The sequence below is a fragment of the Lepidothrix coronata genome, unplaced genomic scaffold (assembly GCF_001604755.1).
Source record: "Lepidothrix coronata isolate B3197 unplaced genomic scaffold, Lepidothrix_coronata-1.0 Scaffold5, whole genome shotgun sequence".
Taxonomy (NCBI): Eukaryota; Metazoa; Chordata; class Aves; order Passeriformes; family Pipridae; genus Lepidothrix; species Lepidothrix coronata.
The window spans coordinates 9,782,587-9,802,255 of NW_016690185.1; the positions used below are offsets into that span (position 1 = coordinate 9,782,587).

Sequence of the window (19,669 nt, forward strand, 5' to 3'; positions counted from 1 at the left end):
ATTTTCCTCACCCTTGTAACTGAAACATGCTCATACTTTACTTACTACATTGAGATCACCAATATAATTCTTGGTATTTTTCTTGGAGGGCTTGGTGCTGTGGCTGTCTTCAAGTTCCTCATGGTTCTCAAAGGCCAGATTGTCCATTAACAGAGTATTGTTTCTGCTCTTGGCTCTGGTTTCTTTACATTCGTGTCCTGTTTTACCGAGCAAACTCCCTTTTTCCATTTTGTCATTTTCCATATTGTGTTGAAAGTTCAGCTCCACTGTGTCACTCTCTTGCAAAGTAGGGGAATGCATAGACAGCTGCAGCATCTTGCTCTGAATGGCATTGTTATCACGGACATTCATATTGCTCTCCCTTCTAAGTCTTACCTCCTGGTAGAGCTGAAAAAACAATAGAACCTTCTATTAAATCATGGTATTCTAATGAACTTTATGGTAAAATACATATTTATCTTCTGTTGTTAACAATGCTTCACTCAGTAGCACTGATTGGAAAGTTTTTATACATGTGTTTGTAGAAAAGTGCTGAGTCACCTAGTGTAATAGCTCACACACCATTATTGTCACCGGACAAGGAAAGGGCTGTTACCATCCACAAACTCTTTGCCATGGTTTTAACCATGGTTGGAATTGGAAGAGATCTCATGAGATCAATGGCCCTGTCTTGAGCTGGAAGCCGTATGGTTGTCTTCCAAGTAATCTTATTGCACTATGTGGTGGACACAGCCCTGACCTGATGGATAGGGAATGTGGGGGAATGTGAGGGAGGGAGAGGGTTCTGGCTATGTTACAGCCTATTAAAGTATATTAGTTGAAGGAGAGGAAGTGAATTCACATCAAATACAGTGCCATCTACACTATAGCAGACTTTTCTGGTTCTCAGGCAAGTGGAATTCTTCCCTCTGACTGGAGTGATAAATCAGTACTGCAGAATAGTATTATTTGGCAATGCACTGTCACGCTCTTCTTTCATGCTATCTGCTGAGATCCAGTGGCTTTATTTGTAAATGAAAAAGTGTTAATTCCTGTCGCCCAGCCCATTCAAACTAGGAACCGTGATAAATTATACATTAGGAAAAAATAGCAACATCATAAAAATCTCTTCTGCTTAGAGTATAATTCCCAGTGCCAAGAATCCCATGGCTCTTTATAAACCTTCATTCTTAACTTACTCTTACAAGGAAAGCACAGAGCAGGCACCTCTGAACAGCCATCTGCCTGCCCTCTCACAGTGCACGAGGCCACCACAACAGCTTTTGAAAGGACAGTGAAAAAGAATAACATGAAGAACATGTGGCTATTTCATGGGTAGTGCTGTGGATGACAAGTATTCTCACGTTCAGAGACTTAACACTTGACCTCATCCTGGGCTTTCAGATTTCACTTCCGAAGCCCAGCTGCTCATGGAAACTGAAGGCTGAACTTTGCCATTTCCAAGAAATTGAGAGCTTCATATGGATTCAGCATAGCAGTAAGAAGGAAGGATACCATCCCATAACTATAATATCATCTCCTATACCACACAAGTCTTCCTGGAGGAATCCAAGAATTAAGTTAGGTTTTGATGGGCTAGAGAAAACTACCAAATAAAAATACAAGCTGATAAGGTAGTGAAAATTTTATTGAGGAAATCTTTCTACAGGTGATGGCATTTAAAATCTCCCCTTTTCTCCAGGCATGTGGCTTTTGGAGAAGAAATGTCAGGCAACTGAAATCAAGAGCAGCTATGGCATGTCTTAAGAGGAGACCTTAGATTACCAGTAACCGTGCGGTATCACCTGCAGGTTTGTCTGGTCCTGCAGTACACAGCAATTTGCTTCATTCTCTTCCCCTCAGCCCCATTCCATTCTTTATCGCCTTTTCTGTCTCAGTCATGCTTTCCTAATCCATATGCTGATAAAGAACATGATGAAAACAGTCTTTGTTGACATTGTCAGAACTACTAATAGCCAGAATACCTTTTCATTACCATCATTCCAAAACACTTCATATACCTAAGAAAATGAAATTCAACTACATACGCAGATCACATTACTAATTTTTGGAGTATTCTCACCTTGGCAGTGAAATTAGGTACGACTCCACAGAAAAGTCCTAACACAAAAGGAAAAATGTGGCAAAAACCATCATATTAAAGTCTGTGAGTAAGAATTGCAGGTAAAATATAAGAAAGCTGACATTATGGAGTTATGCTACAGGCTGGTTTAATGGGCAGTGTATGCCTTATGCCTGTAATTCCTTTGGCTCTGACCATTTTACTTCTCATACTTTCATGTCAGCAATCTCTGCCATACATTCCTGTGTTGCTCAGCCACAGGACAGTGTTGGCAGAGAGCAAGAAAAAACTACTCCATGTGTATATTAGATGAAAAATGTGAAAAGTTCACTAATGAAAAAACTTGCCTCTATACGTAGCCAAACAGACTCAGTTAATGCATTATAGTGCCACAGGGTTCTGCTGCAGGGACAATTTGGGGATAAAAGAATAATAAATAATTGCTATAACTATTTCTGGAAGGAGATGCATTGCAAATGGCAGGGAGCGAGCGTTTGTTAGTATGTGTAAACACAAGTGGTGTCAGGACTTTCATGCTATTTACTTTACCTGTTTCCTCTCCTAAAAGCCATCCATAAATGGAACAGGTTCTAGCCAGAATGATTCTATATCATGCAGCATTTAAAATATGTATTCTTTTTAATATTACCATTTACCCCTGCTGACATTGCCATATGATTCCTTTTTGCCAGATTATGATACCTAGATTTTTTTGTTACTAAATATGTATTTTCCTAAGCTCCATATTGTTCAGTATGTACTTGAAAAAAACTTGTATAATGTAGGCAGTGTGGCTCATGCCCAGTAGAACTGGCAGCAGTATGTACAGCCAACAATCTCATCGCAAACAAAGTGACCTTTCACCCGCTGCTCTTTATTCATGACTGTTAAATGAGCAATTGCAAATACTGCTTAATCCCAGGTTTTTCATCCTAGCTATTAGAAACTTCCAGTGAGACATAAGAAACAGGATAAAATTTAGAAAAAAAAAATTGAAGTGATTCCATGTCACTTCACCCCAAGTGAAAATGGTAGTGCTCAGAGTTTTGTTTAGAAGTACCTCTTCTATTTTCTTCTGCATGATCTTCCATTGACATTCCCATTCTTTCCTTTCATTGTCAAATCTCTCCAGCAATTCCATCTTCTCTTTATTCCAGTTCCTCTCAGTATTCTCCAGTTGTTTACGCAGGTCCATGGTTACAGTCTGTGCAATAGCAAAGAGAGCTCTGCTTTTTTTCTTTCTTCCCTGAATGTTTCCTGGAAATTTATCAGAATAAGTCTTACTTGTATTTGTTTCTAGCTTTCAGGGAACAAAAAACAACAAAGCAATTTCACAAAATTCATAAGTGAAATGTGCTTTCAGGAAACAGTATCATATAATTGCCTGATATTTATCTGGAGTGTGACTGAAATATGGATGAACTAAGTGTTACAGGACATAAACCCAAGGGCAGAGAGGCCCAATCTGGAAGGGGGAGGTGGGACATGCATTTAGCATCACAGAATTCAGTAACATCTGCCACAGTGGGCTTTGTACCATGGCCACTTTGCATCTTCCATTACTCTTCACTATAAACGTGTTTTCAATGAATTTGAGTCTGTATAATACTGAATGGCACTTCAGGACCATGGGATCCTGCAACATCTGCCCTTCAGGGCAAAAGTTATTTTAGGTTTGTCCAAAAGACAACCGCAAATGGAAAGGTATCATGTTTACTCATGCACTCCTTTCATGCATGCATGGAGCACAACAAAGACTGTGACATTCTTTTGGCAATTGAAGACTGTAAACTTGATATATGCAGAAAATTCTCATGGCTATATGCTTTGGAATACATGAAGAAAAACAAGACAGGAAAGCTAATAACAGGTACAAACATATATACAGTAGAAAGCATCATTCTACTATATAAAGGACTATCAGTCACTATAAAGGGTTCAAGCTTTTTGGATTTACAAATCTAAATCTATACATGTTAGTTTCAGGACCAGCATAGGGAAAAATAGAAAATATTCTCCAATAGCACTAACTCCAATCTAGTTCAAAACCTTTCTCAGAATATTTACCTGATTTGTACTCCGGTTTCTTCTTCCCCTTAAGAAGTCTTTAGTGTCTTAGTGTCTCTGAATGAAAAAATTATTATATGAACCACTAAATATTTGTATTTTAGGGGAAATATTTTAGACCTGCTCATGTGGCTTTGGAGCAAAGCAGTTACAGATTTTATGGACCCGGTGTTACTCTTGATTTCTTAGGCTTTACAATAGAAACCCCACTACCATCAGCACATTTACTATGCCAGCAAGACCAAAATAACACTCATTCATTCAGTTATGATAGCTCCTGTGGTATAATGGCTGGTACACATACATTGATACTTGAGTTTGTTAATTTTAGTTCTCAAAGCCAATTGTTGTGTTACTTGGGTGGACATAAATGTAGTTCTAGTGATAAAACACCTCTGCATTGCTTTGGTCCCCTGCCAGAAATCAAACGGGCAGACAAATGAATTACCAGAGGGTTAACTAGGGCTAAGACCACCCTACCTTCCTTTAATTTCTTCATTTCCCTGACTGACGATCAGTGATCGTAAACTCACAGGAACTGCTCATTTCATTGCATTTCATTTCTATGATACAGTGAAAATTTATTCCTAAGCTTCACACAAAGTTCTTCCGTATCCTATATGTTATTGGACAAGTCTTGTTGATTCAGCTGTGGCTACTGTGCAACCACCGTTTACCAGTGTCTGTGTTATTTCAGCTCACTGGGAAGATGATGCCAAACTTGAAGTAAGACTCTTTCGTGAACAAGCAGAAGAGCTCAGATGAAACCCAACAGTTTACTCAGGTCTTTGGGTCATAGCAAGTCCTCCCAAAGGACCTCTCAAGCCATCATGGGCCCAATCCTAACTCAGGGCTTACAAAACATTTTACCCCAAGCACCTGTTCTTGGGCCTCTGAAATGGCAATCTGTCCCTCAACTGTCTACAAACAGATTTCAAACCCTCCGTCTTTCCCCTGCCCAAAAACATACAGGGCAGCTTTATAAAAACATGAAACTCCTTGAAACTAAGACCTGCTGAAAGACAGCACAGCATTCTCATCACAAGAGAAGCCAAGCACTGGTTTGCTCCCGGCTTCTTAGGGAATGCAGCCAGGCTAGAGAGACTGCACCTCTCCAGGCCAGTGTTTCAGCTTTGTGCCAGACTTCAGTAAGTGTCGACCAAAAACAACTTGTAAAAAAATTCTATTGCATTTAAGATCTGTTGCAGTCTAAACATCTATTGATAATGAACTTTAGAAACATTTCCATACTTTCTCACTTTGCTAATTCAAAGATTGCAATTTTTAGTACAGTCGTTAGCTTTTTGGCTACATTTATGCCTTTACAACCTTTCAAGATATGTCTGAGAAATAAACAAAACTCTCTGCTCCACTATAAACCTTATACAAATACATCTCAGAAAAAAATTTTAAAAACTCCATGTGTAGATGCTGTGAAATCATGAACAAGACAGGCAGACATAATCTGTCAACAATTTGCACAAATGGTGATTTTGCTACTGTACTCATAGTAATAATGACCATACTTTAATCAGCAGTATATTACTAGAAAGGTCAATACTGTATAGCATATTATTTTTACACATATAAGAATAGATATAATATGTACTCCTTTAAAGCATGAATATAGTGTTGAAAAGGCCCCTGGTGTTTTCTTAGTATTATTGCCATGTTTGCATTAATCTTAACAATCTTTAATTTTTTCATGTGGAACTCCGATTATAAAAAGAGATGAGACCATGAGAAGGAAATCAAGTCTTGAAAGAGGTTAGTTACAGAAGTTACAGATAGTCACTTGTAGCTCTAAGATTCACAAAAAGCTTGTATTGCTTCTTACACTTCTACAATTTCCTCTGAGAATTTTTCTGAGAAAAAAAACACGTTTATTGATGTTAGCAGCTGAATGACTATACAGTTTTGCTCCTGTTGTACAGTGGATCAGTTCCTCAGAGAGTTTTAACTCCAATTTCTGCATCTCTTTCCCCCTTTTTTTTTGTTTGTTTTGTTTTGTTTTGGGGGTGGGGGTGTTGCTTGCTTTTTCCCCTACTAGCAATAAAATCCAATATGCAGTTTTGGTAGTATCCCTCTGTCTGTATAGTGCACTAAGATGTCCCCATGGGTATTTCATGTGGCTTAAGCAATGCAAAGGCATGTAAAATGCCACATTATAATTTGCTCTGTAGATCAGAACAGTATCTGTGCTCTTGCAGTATTGGCAATTTCTGCATGTCCTAGACAAGGTCAGAAGCTCATTACAGCAGTCAAATTCAAGCAAATAATCAATTTTGTCTACATGAGCTGCATTTTCCTTTAGTCCTTCCTCCTTTCAAGCAAAAAATGTTTTAAGCAACAATTTGATGTTAGTCAATATTCCCTCATATCATACCCATTCCCTTTCCATCCACATTTTAAAAATGCAAAATAGTTTGCAAACAACCTCTATCAACTTCTGAAAATAATCTGTTTGACATCAGCCAAGATGTTACTTTTCAACAGATTTTAATTAGATTGGATGTACACAACCATTCAGAGACACAAATCTTCCCTTGTTTTTACAGAAAAAAATGAAATTAAATTATATTTCCAACAAAGTGCTGTATTTTGGATGACTAAGAAAATTGTAAACATATGTATTTGTTCAGTTATAATCATGTGCCATGTGTCACAATATTGTGTGCTTTATCCATAAAAAGAAAGTACAGTTGAATGAGGGAAGGGAAAGAAACAAGAAATAGAGAGAAATGAGAGCCAGAAAGAGTGAAAGCAAGAAAGAAAAAGAGAAAAGAAAGAAGAGAGGGGAAAAATAAAGAAGGAAAGAAGGAAGGAAAGAAGGAAGGAAAGAAAAAGAAAGACAAGTGGTCACAATGCTCCGTCATTCCTGTTCTGTTAATATATCTCTGCCTGCACTGAAGAAACTAACTGAACTAATGAAGTCTTTCTCTAAGAATAAAGACCATATATAACATACATGAACATCGCATTACACATAAATAACATTAGATGTTTAAATAACTGTTTGCTGCATCGGTAATATGCTTTCTTTTTTAATCTAAAGTGTTCAAAACCACTGATTTAAAATAAACTGCAACCATACCTTTCATGGAATAAGAAATCCTTTAGAAGTTTCTCTGTCCATTTCTAAGCAGCAGTGAAAGCAATGAAACACATAACTAGCAGGGATCCAGTTCTGTGAATCTTGATCTTTAAAAGAAATAAGAAAGCTGAGCAAGACACAACCTTTCAACTGGGGTGGTATTTGTAACTCTCTTTGAATAACTCCTCAACTTCTGCTAACTGAAAAACAGTTCCGTTCAGCATCATCCCCGCAGCTGGCTTCCACGTGACATCAGTGCATGGAGGATGGTTTTAAAGCCACCTCTTCCAGCCCCCAGCTCTGTAACTTTATATCTCTTCATATTTTGTGTAAACAACTCCAAGTCCAGGACATTTTTAGGTTTTATAGTGCAGTCCAGTCTTTAAAGCTTGCCAAAGCAGATAGTGTTAATATTAAAGCTATGACAATAGGCAATTTTAGGTTTCTTTTATTGTGGTCCAGATTTTTTGCTGTTTTCCAGACCCAGCTTTCAGGGTTTTATTTTTCAGTATGATTATTTTGAGCTTTGCAACTTGATCCTCATAAACTGCTTTTTAAAGAGAGTTTTGTTTAAAGCAGCAGAACAACAACAAAAGGTTTTGTCAGTTAACAGCTATCTTAAAGAGCTAAAAGCAAACCACTCCTCTCTAAAATCTTTTTCTGTACTCTAAATATGCTCTTACTTATGAAGTGTGGAATTATTAGGCACTGTGTAATCCTACTGTCTTGCATTCTGGGAATGAAAATAATGGTTTCTTTGGTATATACTCAAATATTCCCGATACTTTATAAGGTTTCTGGATCAGATTCTCCAGTCTGTTAAGACACTTGGTGTCTCAACAAAGCAAAGCACTTGAAATTGGATGGAGAGTCTCCCTTTCACAAGGAAACTCATCTCCGGCATAAGTCTGGTAAGGAAGGTACAAAACCACCTTGGTCTGGATATAAATCACTGGGAGTGCCCATAGCAAGTGTTAGCATGGGGCAAGGTAAGACAATGTATGTGACAAAAATGATCCAGCAAGTCTAAGTCCACAGGAGACTCTGAAGCCAGCATGGCGAAAATTAGCTGCTCCCCCTGCTGAGCCACAGGCACAAGGAGCCCAGCTCACTCTTCCTGTCTCTGCCCACAACTCTCCTGTTGCATTGTATGTTAAATTGCTTTCATTTTGCAACTGAGAGAGACCCTTGGGTGGAAGCTTCACACACACATACCATTGCCCTGCTGGGTACTTGTGCTTGGATGTGTTTGTGGACAGTGACTGAGGCACAGTTAGTAAATTCACATTTCAGAGAACATTTTTCCCCACGTGTACCTAGAGAAGGGCCCCAAAATACTTGACTCAGGCAGCATAAAACTGGATAAATCCTGCTATCAGCTGGGTGTCTTCAAATGCACTAAGCAGGAGTGACATATATTTTTGCAGGCAGAGCAGCTGATGACAAGAGGATCAGTGAGACAAAGGGCATGATACGAGGTTTCACACAACCTTTGCTTAGTCAGCACTCTCGTCTTTAGAACAGTAAGTTTTTATCTGTGATAAAATCCATGCACAGTATAAAGATTTTAGCTCTGGGTGCATTTTATAGTAAATACCAAATCAGGTTTCAGGGAAAACACATTTTTTCTCCTTATATGGTCTAGCAGTAAGTCTTAGTGAATACATTACTGGGGTGCTTATTCTGCTCCTATGTAACATAAATAATGGGACTTGGGATGTTTGTGAAAATTTTAAAGATGATTTAAAAATTGAACAAAGATGCCCAAGTACTCGACTGAATGTTCCTGAAGAAAATCCCCAGACTCTAAACTCTGAGGATTTAAAAATAAAGCAACAGTGTGACTTTCTTTTGTGACATTAGGACACAAACACCAGCTGACATGGCTGGGGGTGATGTTGGAGTGCCTGGGAGCAGAACTGAGCCCACAGCTGGAGGCCAGGTGCCACAGCACAGCCTCCTCCCTGAAGCCAGCACAGCTGCACCACTGCACATGAAGACAGACTCCTAAGATATGTTTTTTTACTCTTATCCGTCAGCATAGGCTATTATTCTTTAATATTGCTAACTCAATCCCTCTAGTCTTGCTGTGTGAACTCTTTGAAGTAAAAGGAGTAAAATTAAAGAAAACAATGGATTAAATCCCAGGCTTGAGTTTTCACTCAGGCAAAGGCCTACATTTCTGTCAGTGTGAAGAATTAGAAATGTGTGAGACTGAAGGGCTCATTAGGAGACAAGCACTGGACCCATCTCATAGGTCAAAGGGCCACATTAAACTCATCCTAATATGGGAAAGACAGAATAAAATTGAGACAAAGAAAACATGTAGTGAGTTCTGAAAACCTGGGATCATTATTCTATATACCCTTAAGTGTTGCAGTAGTGACTTCTGCTTTTGAGGAAAAGAAGTTATTTAACAAAAATTGTCCCTACTGTCTCTCCTCCAGCAGCAGGGGCCAAAGCAGCAGATGTGGCTTTCTGCCCTCTGGCACAGGTAAAATAAGCAGGAAGATTTATTACATTCAACACATTGCTTCCCCGGGAAAGCATATTTTGTCTATATCTGGCATCAGCTCTACTTGTGTCAAAAGTCAGCATCTCAACAAACAAAAGGTGCAAGGGCATTTGAAACAAGCCCTCTGCTAAATTTCTCTTCATCATGCAGGACTGGAGGCAAAGCAGCATGAGTTTCAGCATGGGCTATAATCTGATTACATACTCAGGGTAGTGTGTATTCTGGTTACAATAGTATGTGCTCAAGACTGTTTCAGAGCATCTTCGGTTCTGCTGCACTAGTTTGATTATGGCACACCCATTGTGCTATGGCAACATAAACTAGTGACAAGAAGGAAGAGCACAGCTGTCACTGCAGTCAACCCATCCACAACATTAGATTCCTGAATGATGGACATCTTGGTAATCTTGGTATATACATTTCAGGAGTGGATATATACAATTGGTATATATATACACAAAACTGGCAGAAGGGAGTAAAAATTTTGTCTCCTCTTACTGTTGTGCACTTCTGAGATAGTAACATAACTCAGTGGAGAAACAGAGCAAACAACGTGTTATGTCATGTCGCTTCTCCAAGGTTACATTGGAAATCGGTGGCAGATAGTTTAGATGTTTACTTTAAATAGAGCCACTGTAATTTTCCTCATAGGCAACTGCATGTGTAATGGCAAAAGTTGGGTTTGAATATCACTTCCCCTGGCATTAAATCAGAGACAGGCATGTAAGCCAATGGGAACTATGTCCGTGATACTGATGCCTTTAGAAGTCTCCTACTCACCTATCAGATTCTGGGGTGATTAAGGGAAAGGGCATGTAATACCCTGAAGCTCTGCTTGTTTTCGTAAACAACTCCCAAAGTTCATGTGCAGTTCATCTTTTTTTATAACACATATCTAGACAGCCACGTTTCTGGCAATTTTCTATTTTCCGACTGCCAGGCATTTTTCTGCACTATAGCACCTGCTCTCTTCTGGTTTTGATTCTGAAACACTGGTGACATGTGTCAGCAGACACTTATTCTATCTCTAAACTGGAACTTCAGGCACAGATATTCTTGGTTGAAAGAAATATCTCTGATCCTAGAGAAGATGATCATTCTAACTTCAAGGGAATTTTTCAGTAGCAGTAAAGAAAATATTTGCAGAGAAATTTTGTCAGGGCATTCAGAGCTGGCTCTAAATAGAAAACAAATACAATTGAGTTTATCTGGTTGCATTAAAGGAAAAAATACATCTTTCCCTGAATTACATAAAAATTCATTGGAGTTACTGCCAATTTATAATAATGGCCAGTCTTCGCGAGAGAAGATTTGGGAAAGGTCATTAACCCTTCGAGCCTGCGCAGTGGATTTTTTTAGGTGAGACACAGCGTGCGCTGAACTGCCAATTTACACAAATGTAAAAATGTCAGAACGAGACCTCTAGATGAAAGATTTTTCCTTTTGAAAGAACATGGAATTAATTCCTTGGGAACACAGGAAACAGAAAGTAATATTTCAGAGAAATGTTAAATTAAGGCAATCTCATGGTTCAAATTCAATGACTTTTTTTTTCCCAGAATGTTAATATTTCACCAGAATGTTACAAAATGGGAACCGTGAATCTGCTAAGTGAGACCTGAACTGATAGGTAACCTGGCATATCCAGCTTTTTGCCACATGCAATTAAAATCTGTACTCTTCTTATAAATGCTCTTCAGAATTACAAGCTATGCAGCAGGCAGAATCAGTGAATCAGCAGTATTCTGTCTGTCTCTGCCCAGCCTGACTCCCCTGCATTCCTGCTAGAGGATGCTGATGTATTCAGCTGCATCTATTCACTCACCTGTGAAGTGGTCTTTGCCCACTAGGCCAGTAAATGAGTGAGCAGAGTCTGCTTTCTTTCTTGCAAGTATAATTGCTGCATTTCTTAATACTAAGTTCAATTTAACAAGACAGAACATTTATTTCTTTGGCTAGATCTTGTCTTCTGGCGAAGAATAAATGTTCATACAGATTTTATTAGCTTTCTCAGCAACTTTTTAAATTATGCAATATCTGGTGTGAAACAGATAAGCCACTTCAATTCCTGCCTTCAAGGAGAATGAAAAAAGACAGGAAAAACACATCTCATTTCTCACTGAGATTTCTCTGTGGGGCTCCTCATCATTTTCCATGCTCGTCACAGAGTCAAAGACTGTGGGGAACTTCTAAAATAATTTTGTATACTTTGGTGTGCTTTTATTTCAGATTGTAGCCTGTGCAATAGCTCCCTAAATGTCTCGAAAGGTCTCAGCTTTGATTTGTTTTGTTGCTGCCCAATGGAATTAGGCCTAGGAAATGTTCAGCTATATGCAAGAAAAAAACACTGTGAGAAAGCAATGGGGTTGTAACTGCCAGTGTTTGTGCAGAGGTTAGCTCCATCTCTTGTCTGAACACATATGAAAGCAGCTTAGAAACTCCTCAAAATTAGTTTGGGCCTGACTTTCTTTTTATTTGGGTCACCAGTCAAGGCTATCTAATTATCTCATATATTGATTCTAATTTCCTTTAGACATATCTTGCTAAGTATAAAATAGATAATGACAGCATCCCCTGGTAGCAATAAGTATTTAAATCAAAGAGGTCAATAATTTAAATTATAAGGTTACTACACCTGCAGAGTATGCTGAGGGAAAGCTAGACAAACAAGGAGAAAAATACAATATTTGTTTAATACCAAATATTTTGAGTTTACTATTTTTTTGTTCTTAAAACATAAATTTTATTGCTCCACCTCTGCTGCCCTTTGAGGATTTTCTCTCAAAGCGGTGTCTCTCAACAAGTAGCAGAGCACAACTCAGGTGTGGAGATGAACTTTTCTCACTGGGAATGGGTTAAGTGAACAAAGTGCTAGCATAAGTCAAAGGGAATCCTTATGGCTAGCTGCTTTTTTTATTACCACTATTCATTATTAGATTATTTAACATGGCAACTGCAGAAAAAAATGTCATTAATACACATACTTGTTCACCTTTGGAGAATTCACATTTGCAGGACTTAACGGTTTCAACATAGGCTGAATAAAACAGAAAAGAGAACTGAGCCCTGTTGGACATTTCAGATGAGGTTTTCACAGCGGGAGATCTACTGTTTGTAGGAACAGCCCATGTAAGTGCGAAAGAAAGGTAATGAGTTGCCTGTATTCTTAGTTCAGCCTCTCATAAGCAAGACAGGAATATTCAGTGACTATTGATGCACACCTATGCACACAAGCTTCCCTCACCTATGGTGGTTGGCTACCAACAGCATATTTAGATAGGGGTCACTCAGCAAGCCAAGAGTTACCGTGTTCATTCAAAATTCGTTCTGAAACCTGGAGAATGTAAAGCTGTGGTAGCTACAGACTGGGAAATGTTATCTGATAAATTCAACATGAGACGAGGTGTCTTACATCACTCTCATCAGTTCAAGTTAGACTCCAGCGTGGCCATTTTTCTAGAGCATAGAGAGAACGCAGCCAGCCCCTATCTCTCTGAAGACTCCTAAACTACTCTGATACCTCCTCCTCAGGCATCTCATTCTCAGGGGCTCCAGCTCCTAGACACAGTTCCAGAGTGCTTTATGTACCAAGCATTCTGATTTTGTCCCCTCCAGGGTGTCTAATCCATGTTAATACAGTCCTGGAAAACATCATCATCACAGTCATGCAAAACATATATACAAGCTGTGATATACAACTGCAGAATAAACATGGAATGCGATTTTACTATTCATATGTGGCTAGAATACAAATTCTGTTTCTGGGAGTGGGAAGAGAAAAGTAACAGAGTCCTCATACCCACTGTGCATATTTCTGTTTTGTTTCTGATTTGGTGCAAATTAATAAATATTAAAATGGTTTCAGTCACCCAGGAAACTTTTATCCAAAAATGATAAAAACAGAGAAAGTGAAAAATACCGTTGTCTGTTTGCTTACCTGGAACACTGTGGTGAGCAGGTTTCCTATTCAACTGGGTGACTTTTTGGTATGGTTTTTGCAGCTTTTTTGGTTTTTTTTTTGGTTTTGGCAAACAAGTAGTCTTCAGTGTTTTTACAGCAGTGGCTATTACAAAAATTATGTCTCTTTCACTTCTTATCTTGGAGGGTGGACAAAATAAACAAACTGAAAATAACACTACAATGAACAGTAAATGAGGAATGGCTTACAGTACAAAAAACAGTGTAAAAAGGAAGACAAGTTTAAATATTGTTGTGTATGAAAGGGATGAAAATAATACAAGGATGAGAATAAGTAAAATGATAGGCTGGAACATCTGGGAAAGTAAATACAAAGACAAAAAGAACAGTCAATTAATGGAATAGCAAGTCCAAAGTTTCAACAAAATAAATAGTGAATCAGACTATGCTTGTGGAGGGACCAAGTGCCCATCTCCCATTTACTTCAGCAGGAGTTCTGCATGGTTATGCCCTGAAATGTCCAATTGTTAAATGTTACTTGTTGTTACTTGTTTAGAGAAAATACTAATTAGTTTGCTTTAAATTTGTGTAAGTCCATGCAGTGCTCTGCCTTTAAGCTAATGGGAGCTCTACAAGCTCAGAGCTATTGCTAGATCAGAAAGTGAGCATGCTAAATGCCGTCTCTGTTTGATTTCATGCAATACATGTATAGTAATTGATTAGCTTTAAACTCACTGCGTCTGTGACTTTCTGATACAAGGAAACAAAAGACTAATTAGTCAGCATAGGAATAAGAATAGCTTTCAGCTTCACCTGGCAACTACTTTGACTGTAAACTAGCAAGACAGCACAAAATAAATTAACACAGCAAGAGACTTACAAAACATTGGGTAATTCCATGAGCAATAACAAGATATGCCAACTATAGGACTGCATGATAAGATAAGAGTTGGTAATTTTCATTTTTCATGGCAAAAGATCTTGAGTCAGCAAGGAATTTGCTCCCCAAAACCTCTCTGAGACAGTTCTGCACAAAAATGAACCACAAAAAAGATTCTTGTCACTGCTGCATGCAAGCAGTGACCCATAGGCCTTCAACAAGACGCAATCAGTTACAGCAATTCCAGTATTCACACTACTGTGTGGCTTTGTGACTCCATAAAGTAGATTCACATGATTTCTTTTTATCCGTGGTTTGCCATATTCTCTATAATTTCTGAAATTTATTGATTCTTCCTGTTTAAAATTAATAAAATTTTCCTTTTATCCATTTAACAGGAAACCAACCACTAAGAAAACAACCATGTTCATTCGTGTGCCAGAAATACCGTCTGTACTGCCTTTAGTGGCAATGAAGGCACAACTCTGTCAAAATGCAGTTGCAAAGCCAGAAAGGAGTAAAATCTTCTATCTCCTAGCACATAATTTTAATTTCCAGGAGACCAGACTTATTCACTGTTCACAAACAATTCTATTGGTAGAACATGTTTTTATATGGCCAAATAGGGATTTTAAGTAATTTGAGAAATAGTGATTGTGGTCCACTGCCTAGAGTAAAGAATTTTCACGTGCCATAAATTGAATTTGAGGCTTAATTTGCTTGGCAGAGCCTTTTTACCTGTAGGCCGTAATAAGTAAAAGTCTACCTGACTCACTGACAAAGGTTCATCTGCACTTCGATCGTCCGAAGACTTTGGAACTTCGAGTCTGTCAATGAAAGCCTGGAGCTCTTTCCTGAAGGCCTTCATCTGCGCATTGATGCGGTAAAGAAGCTCATGCTCACGTATTCTGCTGCCATCGTCTTCCTCATCCATGAGTCCAAAGAGATCACCATTAGCTACATAAATTCGTGCCTCTGTTATGATGGTGCTCGTGTCAGAAATTAGGCGATCTATTGTCTTGCCCAGCCGCTCAGCTTCAGAGCGAATGTCCTTCATCTGCTGCCTGTCAGTGAAGCTTTTCTGCCACCCGGATGGTGTTGGATAAAAAGACCTTGTGGGTGTCAGGCATCGAATGTTGCGCACCTCTTCAGAGTCACTTTCCCCACCTATGGGGCCTTCCCTTTTGCGGTGAGGAGGGCGGGAATCATCATCGCTCTCCTTTTTTCCTGCATCACTTTCTGCATCACTGTCTCTAGGACTCCCACGGATTCCAAGATGAGAGGCCAAGTCATAGCGCTGCATGTTGGACATTAAGACTCTGTTCTCATACTGGAGTTGCATGACTTTGCCACTCAGCTCGTTGATCTGCATTCGTGCAGCTTTTAGCTCCTCCTGTAATGCTTCTGTCTTGGCATTGTCATGGTGCCTAGAGCTCTCATGGGCCCCAGACTTGTACTTGTATTTGTTCAGCTCAGCTGTTATGCGCTTGTTTTGTTCTTCCAAATCAGCTACATTTCTCCTCAGCAATTCTGTTTCATCTTCTACTAGCTGCAAATGCTGTCGCAATTCTGACAGGGATTCACTCTGCTCTCCCAGGAGTGGGTTAGTGGTCCCTGAGAAATCATCTCCTCTTAAATCATCAAGCTCCGCTTTCAGTCCTCTATTTTCTACTTCTAGTTCCACTATTTTCCTCCCAAGAATGTTAGCTTCCTCCTCCACAAGTCTCAATCGAAGCTTGAGTTCAGCTTCTCTTGTGGTAGGTGGCCCACCTGCTTCACCTTTTGGCAAGGGACTGTCCAAATCCCCATAAAATGATCTGTATTTTTGCAGCTCATGTTCAAATCTGTCTTTCTCTTTATCTATTTTAGCCATTTTCTTCCTCATCAAGGCTGCTTCTTCTTTGACAAACTGTAGCTGGCATTTCAGGTCTTCATTGTCCTCCTTAGGAAAAAAAAAAATTATTTGAAGAAATTTGATGTCAAACAGGAGACCTCCAGTGGATAGTCTTAACTTACAAGATTAACAATCACAGGTATATGGCTTTATACACTATGAGATTTTTCTGCAATCATTCTTTCACTGATCAATAAATTAAGAAGAGGGAAGTAAGGACTTACACATAAAAGAGGAGAAAAGAATATTTTACTTGTGACTAAAATATGCACAGAAAATACATAGTGAGGGGCGGAGAGAAGGGCTTGTAAAAAACCCTAATATTTTCTAGGCTTGCAACATAGACTTTACAGTGTTCAAAAATCCTGAAGTCAGCACACAAAGAGCCTATAAACTTGTTTCACTGGTGCTGCCATTTACATTTTCTAAAATATCAGGTAGATGAAAGCTGAAGGGTTCTTTCACAGTACCAACAGTTTGTTTAGGTGGTCCTTGAGATTAGTGGTGTCTGACTGCAAATCTGGGGTAAGACCTCTCCATTTCACAGCATATAGGAAAACAAAGGGCAAAGCAAAAGGCAAGCCAAGGGCACATCTACAAATCATGTACCCCATTTCAATAGTGTCCTTGAAGCCTGCGCATAAGAATCCAGGCTACAGTTATTGCAACATACCTCTGTTGGTGTCTGCTGTGACTTTTTTTCTGATTTTGGAAGGTCTTTGCTCCCTCTCCTTTTCAGTGATTGCTGCAATTACAACAAAAGGAGATGCACTGAATATTTCACTAAAGAGCTATACAATTCATGTATCGTTCATTTCAAAATATAGCAAGATGCAACTATAAAGGAATTAATTTCTTCCAATTTTTGAGATACCAAATACAGAGGGGAGACACAGCTGCCCAAAAATGACACTGCAATGGTATACAAGTAAAGCTTTGGTTTAATCAGTTACCTTTTTTGTTCAACACATTTTAAGACTAATCCATTATGAATGCTTAACACATGACAAGAATGGTAAGAAAGCAGGTATCCCAAGTAGTAACTTACAGATGGGAAAGCTGAGACAAGCAGTGAAACCCAGCTTGCCCGTTTGGCATTAACCTTAGTTAGGCTAAGGCACTTAAAAATGCCTTAGCCTTAGACTTTGTGGTAGTAAAGCTACATAAAAGTATCTCTGAGATCTGCCAGCTGACATCAGAGTACACCTACAAACACACCTTTCTCCATGTCCTAGTATAGTCACGGCTCCATAAGTGTACACTGCAGATAAACTCACACATAGGACTGGTCGCTGTTTTTTTTGTTTTCAGAAGTTATTTAAGGAAATACAATTTAAAACTGCTTGGACTACAAAGACCTGGCGAGAGAGCACGTTAGCTCAAGAACAGCACCACACAAACACACATATGCACCACCATATGAGCAAGATTCTTTGGTGTCCTCTATTCTTCTATGTAGCCCAAGTGAGTAGAAAAGAAATGCCTGCTTTTGAAACAGGATGCATTGGAATTGAAACCTGCTAGTGTATCCAGCAAAAATCTTGTAATTGCTGACAGCAGAAAGGTTGTTAGTGGGAAAACAGCAGCAGTGGAAAACAACCACCACTATCCCACTGGCAGCACTCAATACAGATCATCGAGAAAACAGCAGGAGAGAGGAAAGCAAATTAGAGAATATGTTAATACATAACACTCCACTTGCAGCTGTTCCCAGTTTTTATGTTCCCCAGGCAGGACAGTGATAAAACCAACACCATCTCCCTCTGAGACTATTCTCTGGTAAAAGGACCCTTCATGCCTTTGAGAAACATGCATTTCCCTGCACCAGCTAGGGGAGAATCCAGCTCTATCTAAAAGCCACTCAGTTCCATAGAGTGGGAAATAAAATATGTTCATAATCCTCAAGAAACAGAGTACAGTGGGCAGGTTTGCTGTACATAACAATCCTGTGCAGTATTTGTCTGCTGGTACCAATCATTCTCTTTTTTCTGCAGATCAACCCCAGTAAAAAATCCTATGCTCATAGACTGCTCACTCGAAAGGAAAAGTTAATACCATAGAAGCGACTCACATATAAATCTGAGCAACCACAAGAGATGATTTTTCATGAGGTTTTTTGCTCAAATTTGCTATAGAATTAAGCAATTAAATATTACCTCAGATTCAGAGTCAGAACTAAAATTCAATGATGTGTCCACCAAGAATTAGAATTGAAATTCTTATGTCTCTTCCAGAAACATTGAATGCTCTCAGCAGACCAAATAATAAAATCAATCACAGATCATAGCTGGATAGCTGTGAAACACAGGTTTCTAAGGTAATTCAGAAAAGACGTGAAAATAGTTTAACTAACTTATTCTTCCCTCTAAATATAAATCCAACAACTCTGAATCCAGTCTACAAACTGTTTCTTTTCCGGGGTCACCCATCAGTTATCCTATTATTGAAATAGCAAATATGCTTTGGAGGAGTTTTTTGTTGTTTTTCTTTCTGAATTGGCAAATTTATAAAGCCTTAAACTTTCAAAGGAGCAGGTTTCTCCTCTGTATTACCATTAATTATACCACTATATATTTCCACTTCGAAAAAACCCTTTTAAATCAGTTAGCACCACAAATTTCTCCATGCTCCAGATTCTTGCCAATACCACTGACTGATAAAACAAATAAGGGATAGTTAAACTAGATTTCTGCTTGATTATATAAATGCCTTTTATTCACCCTGCTGAGCTCAGCATCTCTCCAGAAATAATGAAGTTCTGAAATGCTGAGCTGAAACTTCTTGTGTACCCTACAACGTTTCAGAAGATAAAAGAAACAAGAAAAAGTACTTTTCTAGGTGTGACATGGAAAAATTCAACTTGTTTTTCTCCTTTCTCTCTATATTTTTTGTGTTCCTTTTAGTAGCCAGGATAGCAACATTTTAATTACAACAGTAGTTGTGGCTATGTAATGACAAGGCAGCACTTTCTATTCTGCTCTACTTGAATTACAACAAATCATCCACAGAGCTTGTATTATTCACCAATGAAATGACAGTGCTTAGCAACAAAATTTTGTAGCAGAAAGCAATGAAGAACACACACAATTCAACTAGCAGGATGATTGGGGTAAGTGGATTAGGCCCAGCTGGAATTGGTATGATTTCTTTACTTATGAAAAACACCATGAGACGATTTCTGATCACTAGAGGTTAAGATCTCACACATTTCAGCTGATAAACGATATCTGCAAAATCAG

General features: G+C 38.8%; 1 protein-coding gene across 14 annotated transcripts in view; it reads right to left on the reverse strand.

Moving 5' to 3' along the window:
* Nucleotides 1-19,669, reverse strand: part of LOC108504119 (protein SOGA3-like) — a 55,647-nt gene that overhangs the window by 11,258 nt on the left and 24,720 nt on the right. Inside the window, exons 4-9 of one of the 14 annotated variants that reach the window (XR_001877018.1) lie at nt 17,104-17,175; nt 15,312-16,478; nt 13,676-14,012; nt 7,224-7,330; nt 3,123-3,319; nt 185-387 (exon numbers count right to left, since the gene is read on the reverse strand). Coding sequence is in view for 8 of the 14 variants with exons in the window: in XM_017828798.1 (XP_017684287.1) it covers nt 14,579-14,683; nt 15,303-16,478; nt 17,104-17,175 (1,353 nt within the window). In the remaining 6 variants the exon portion in view is untranslated. The other 13 variants (XR_001877017.1, XM_017828768.1, XM_017828759.1 and 10 more) reach the window with 13 other exon arrangements.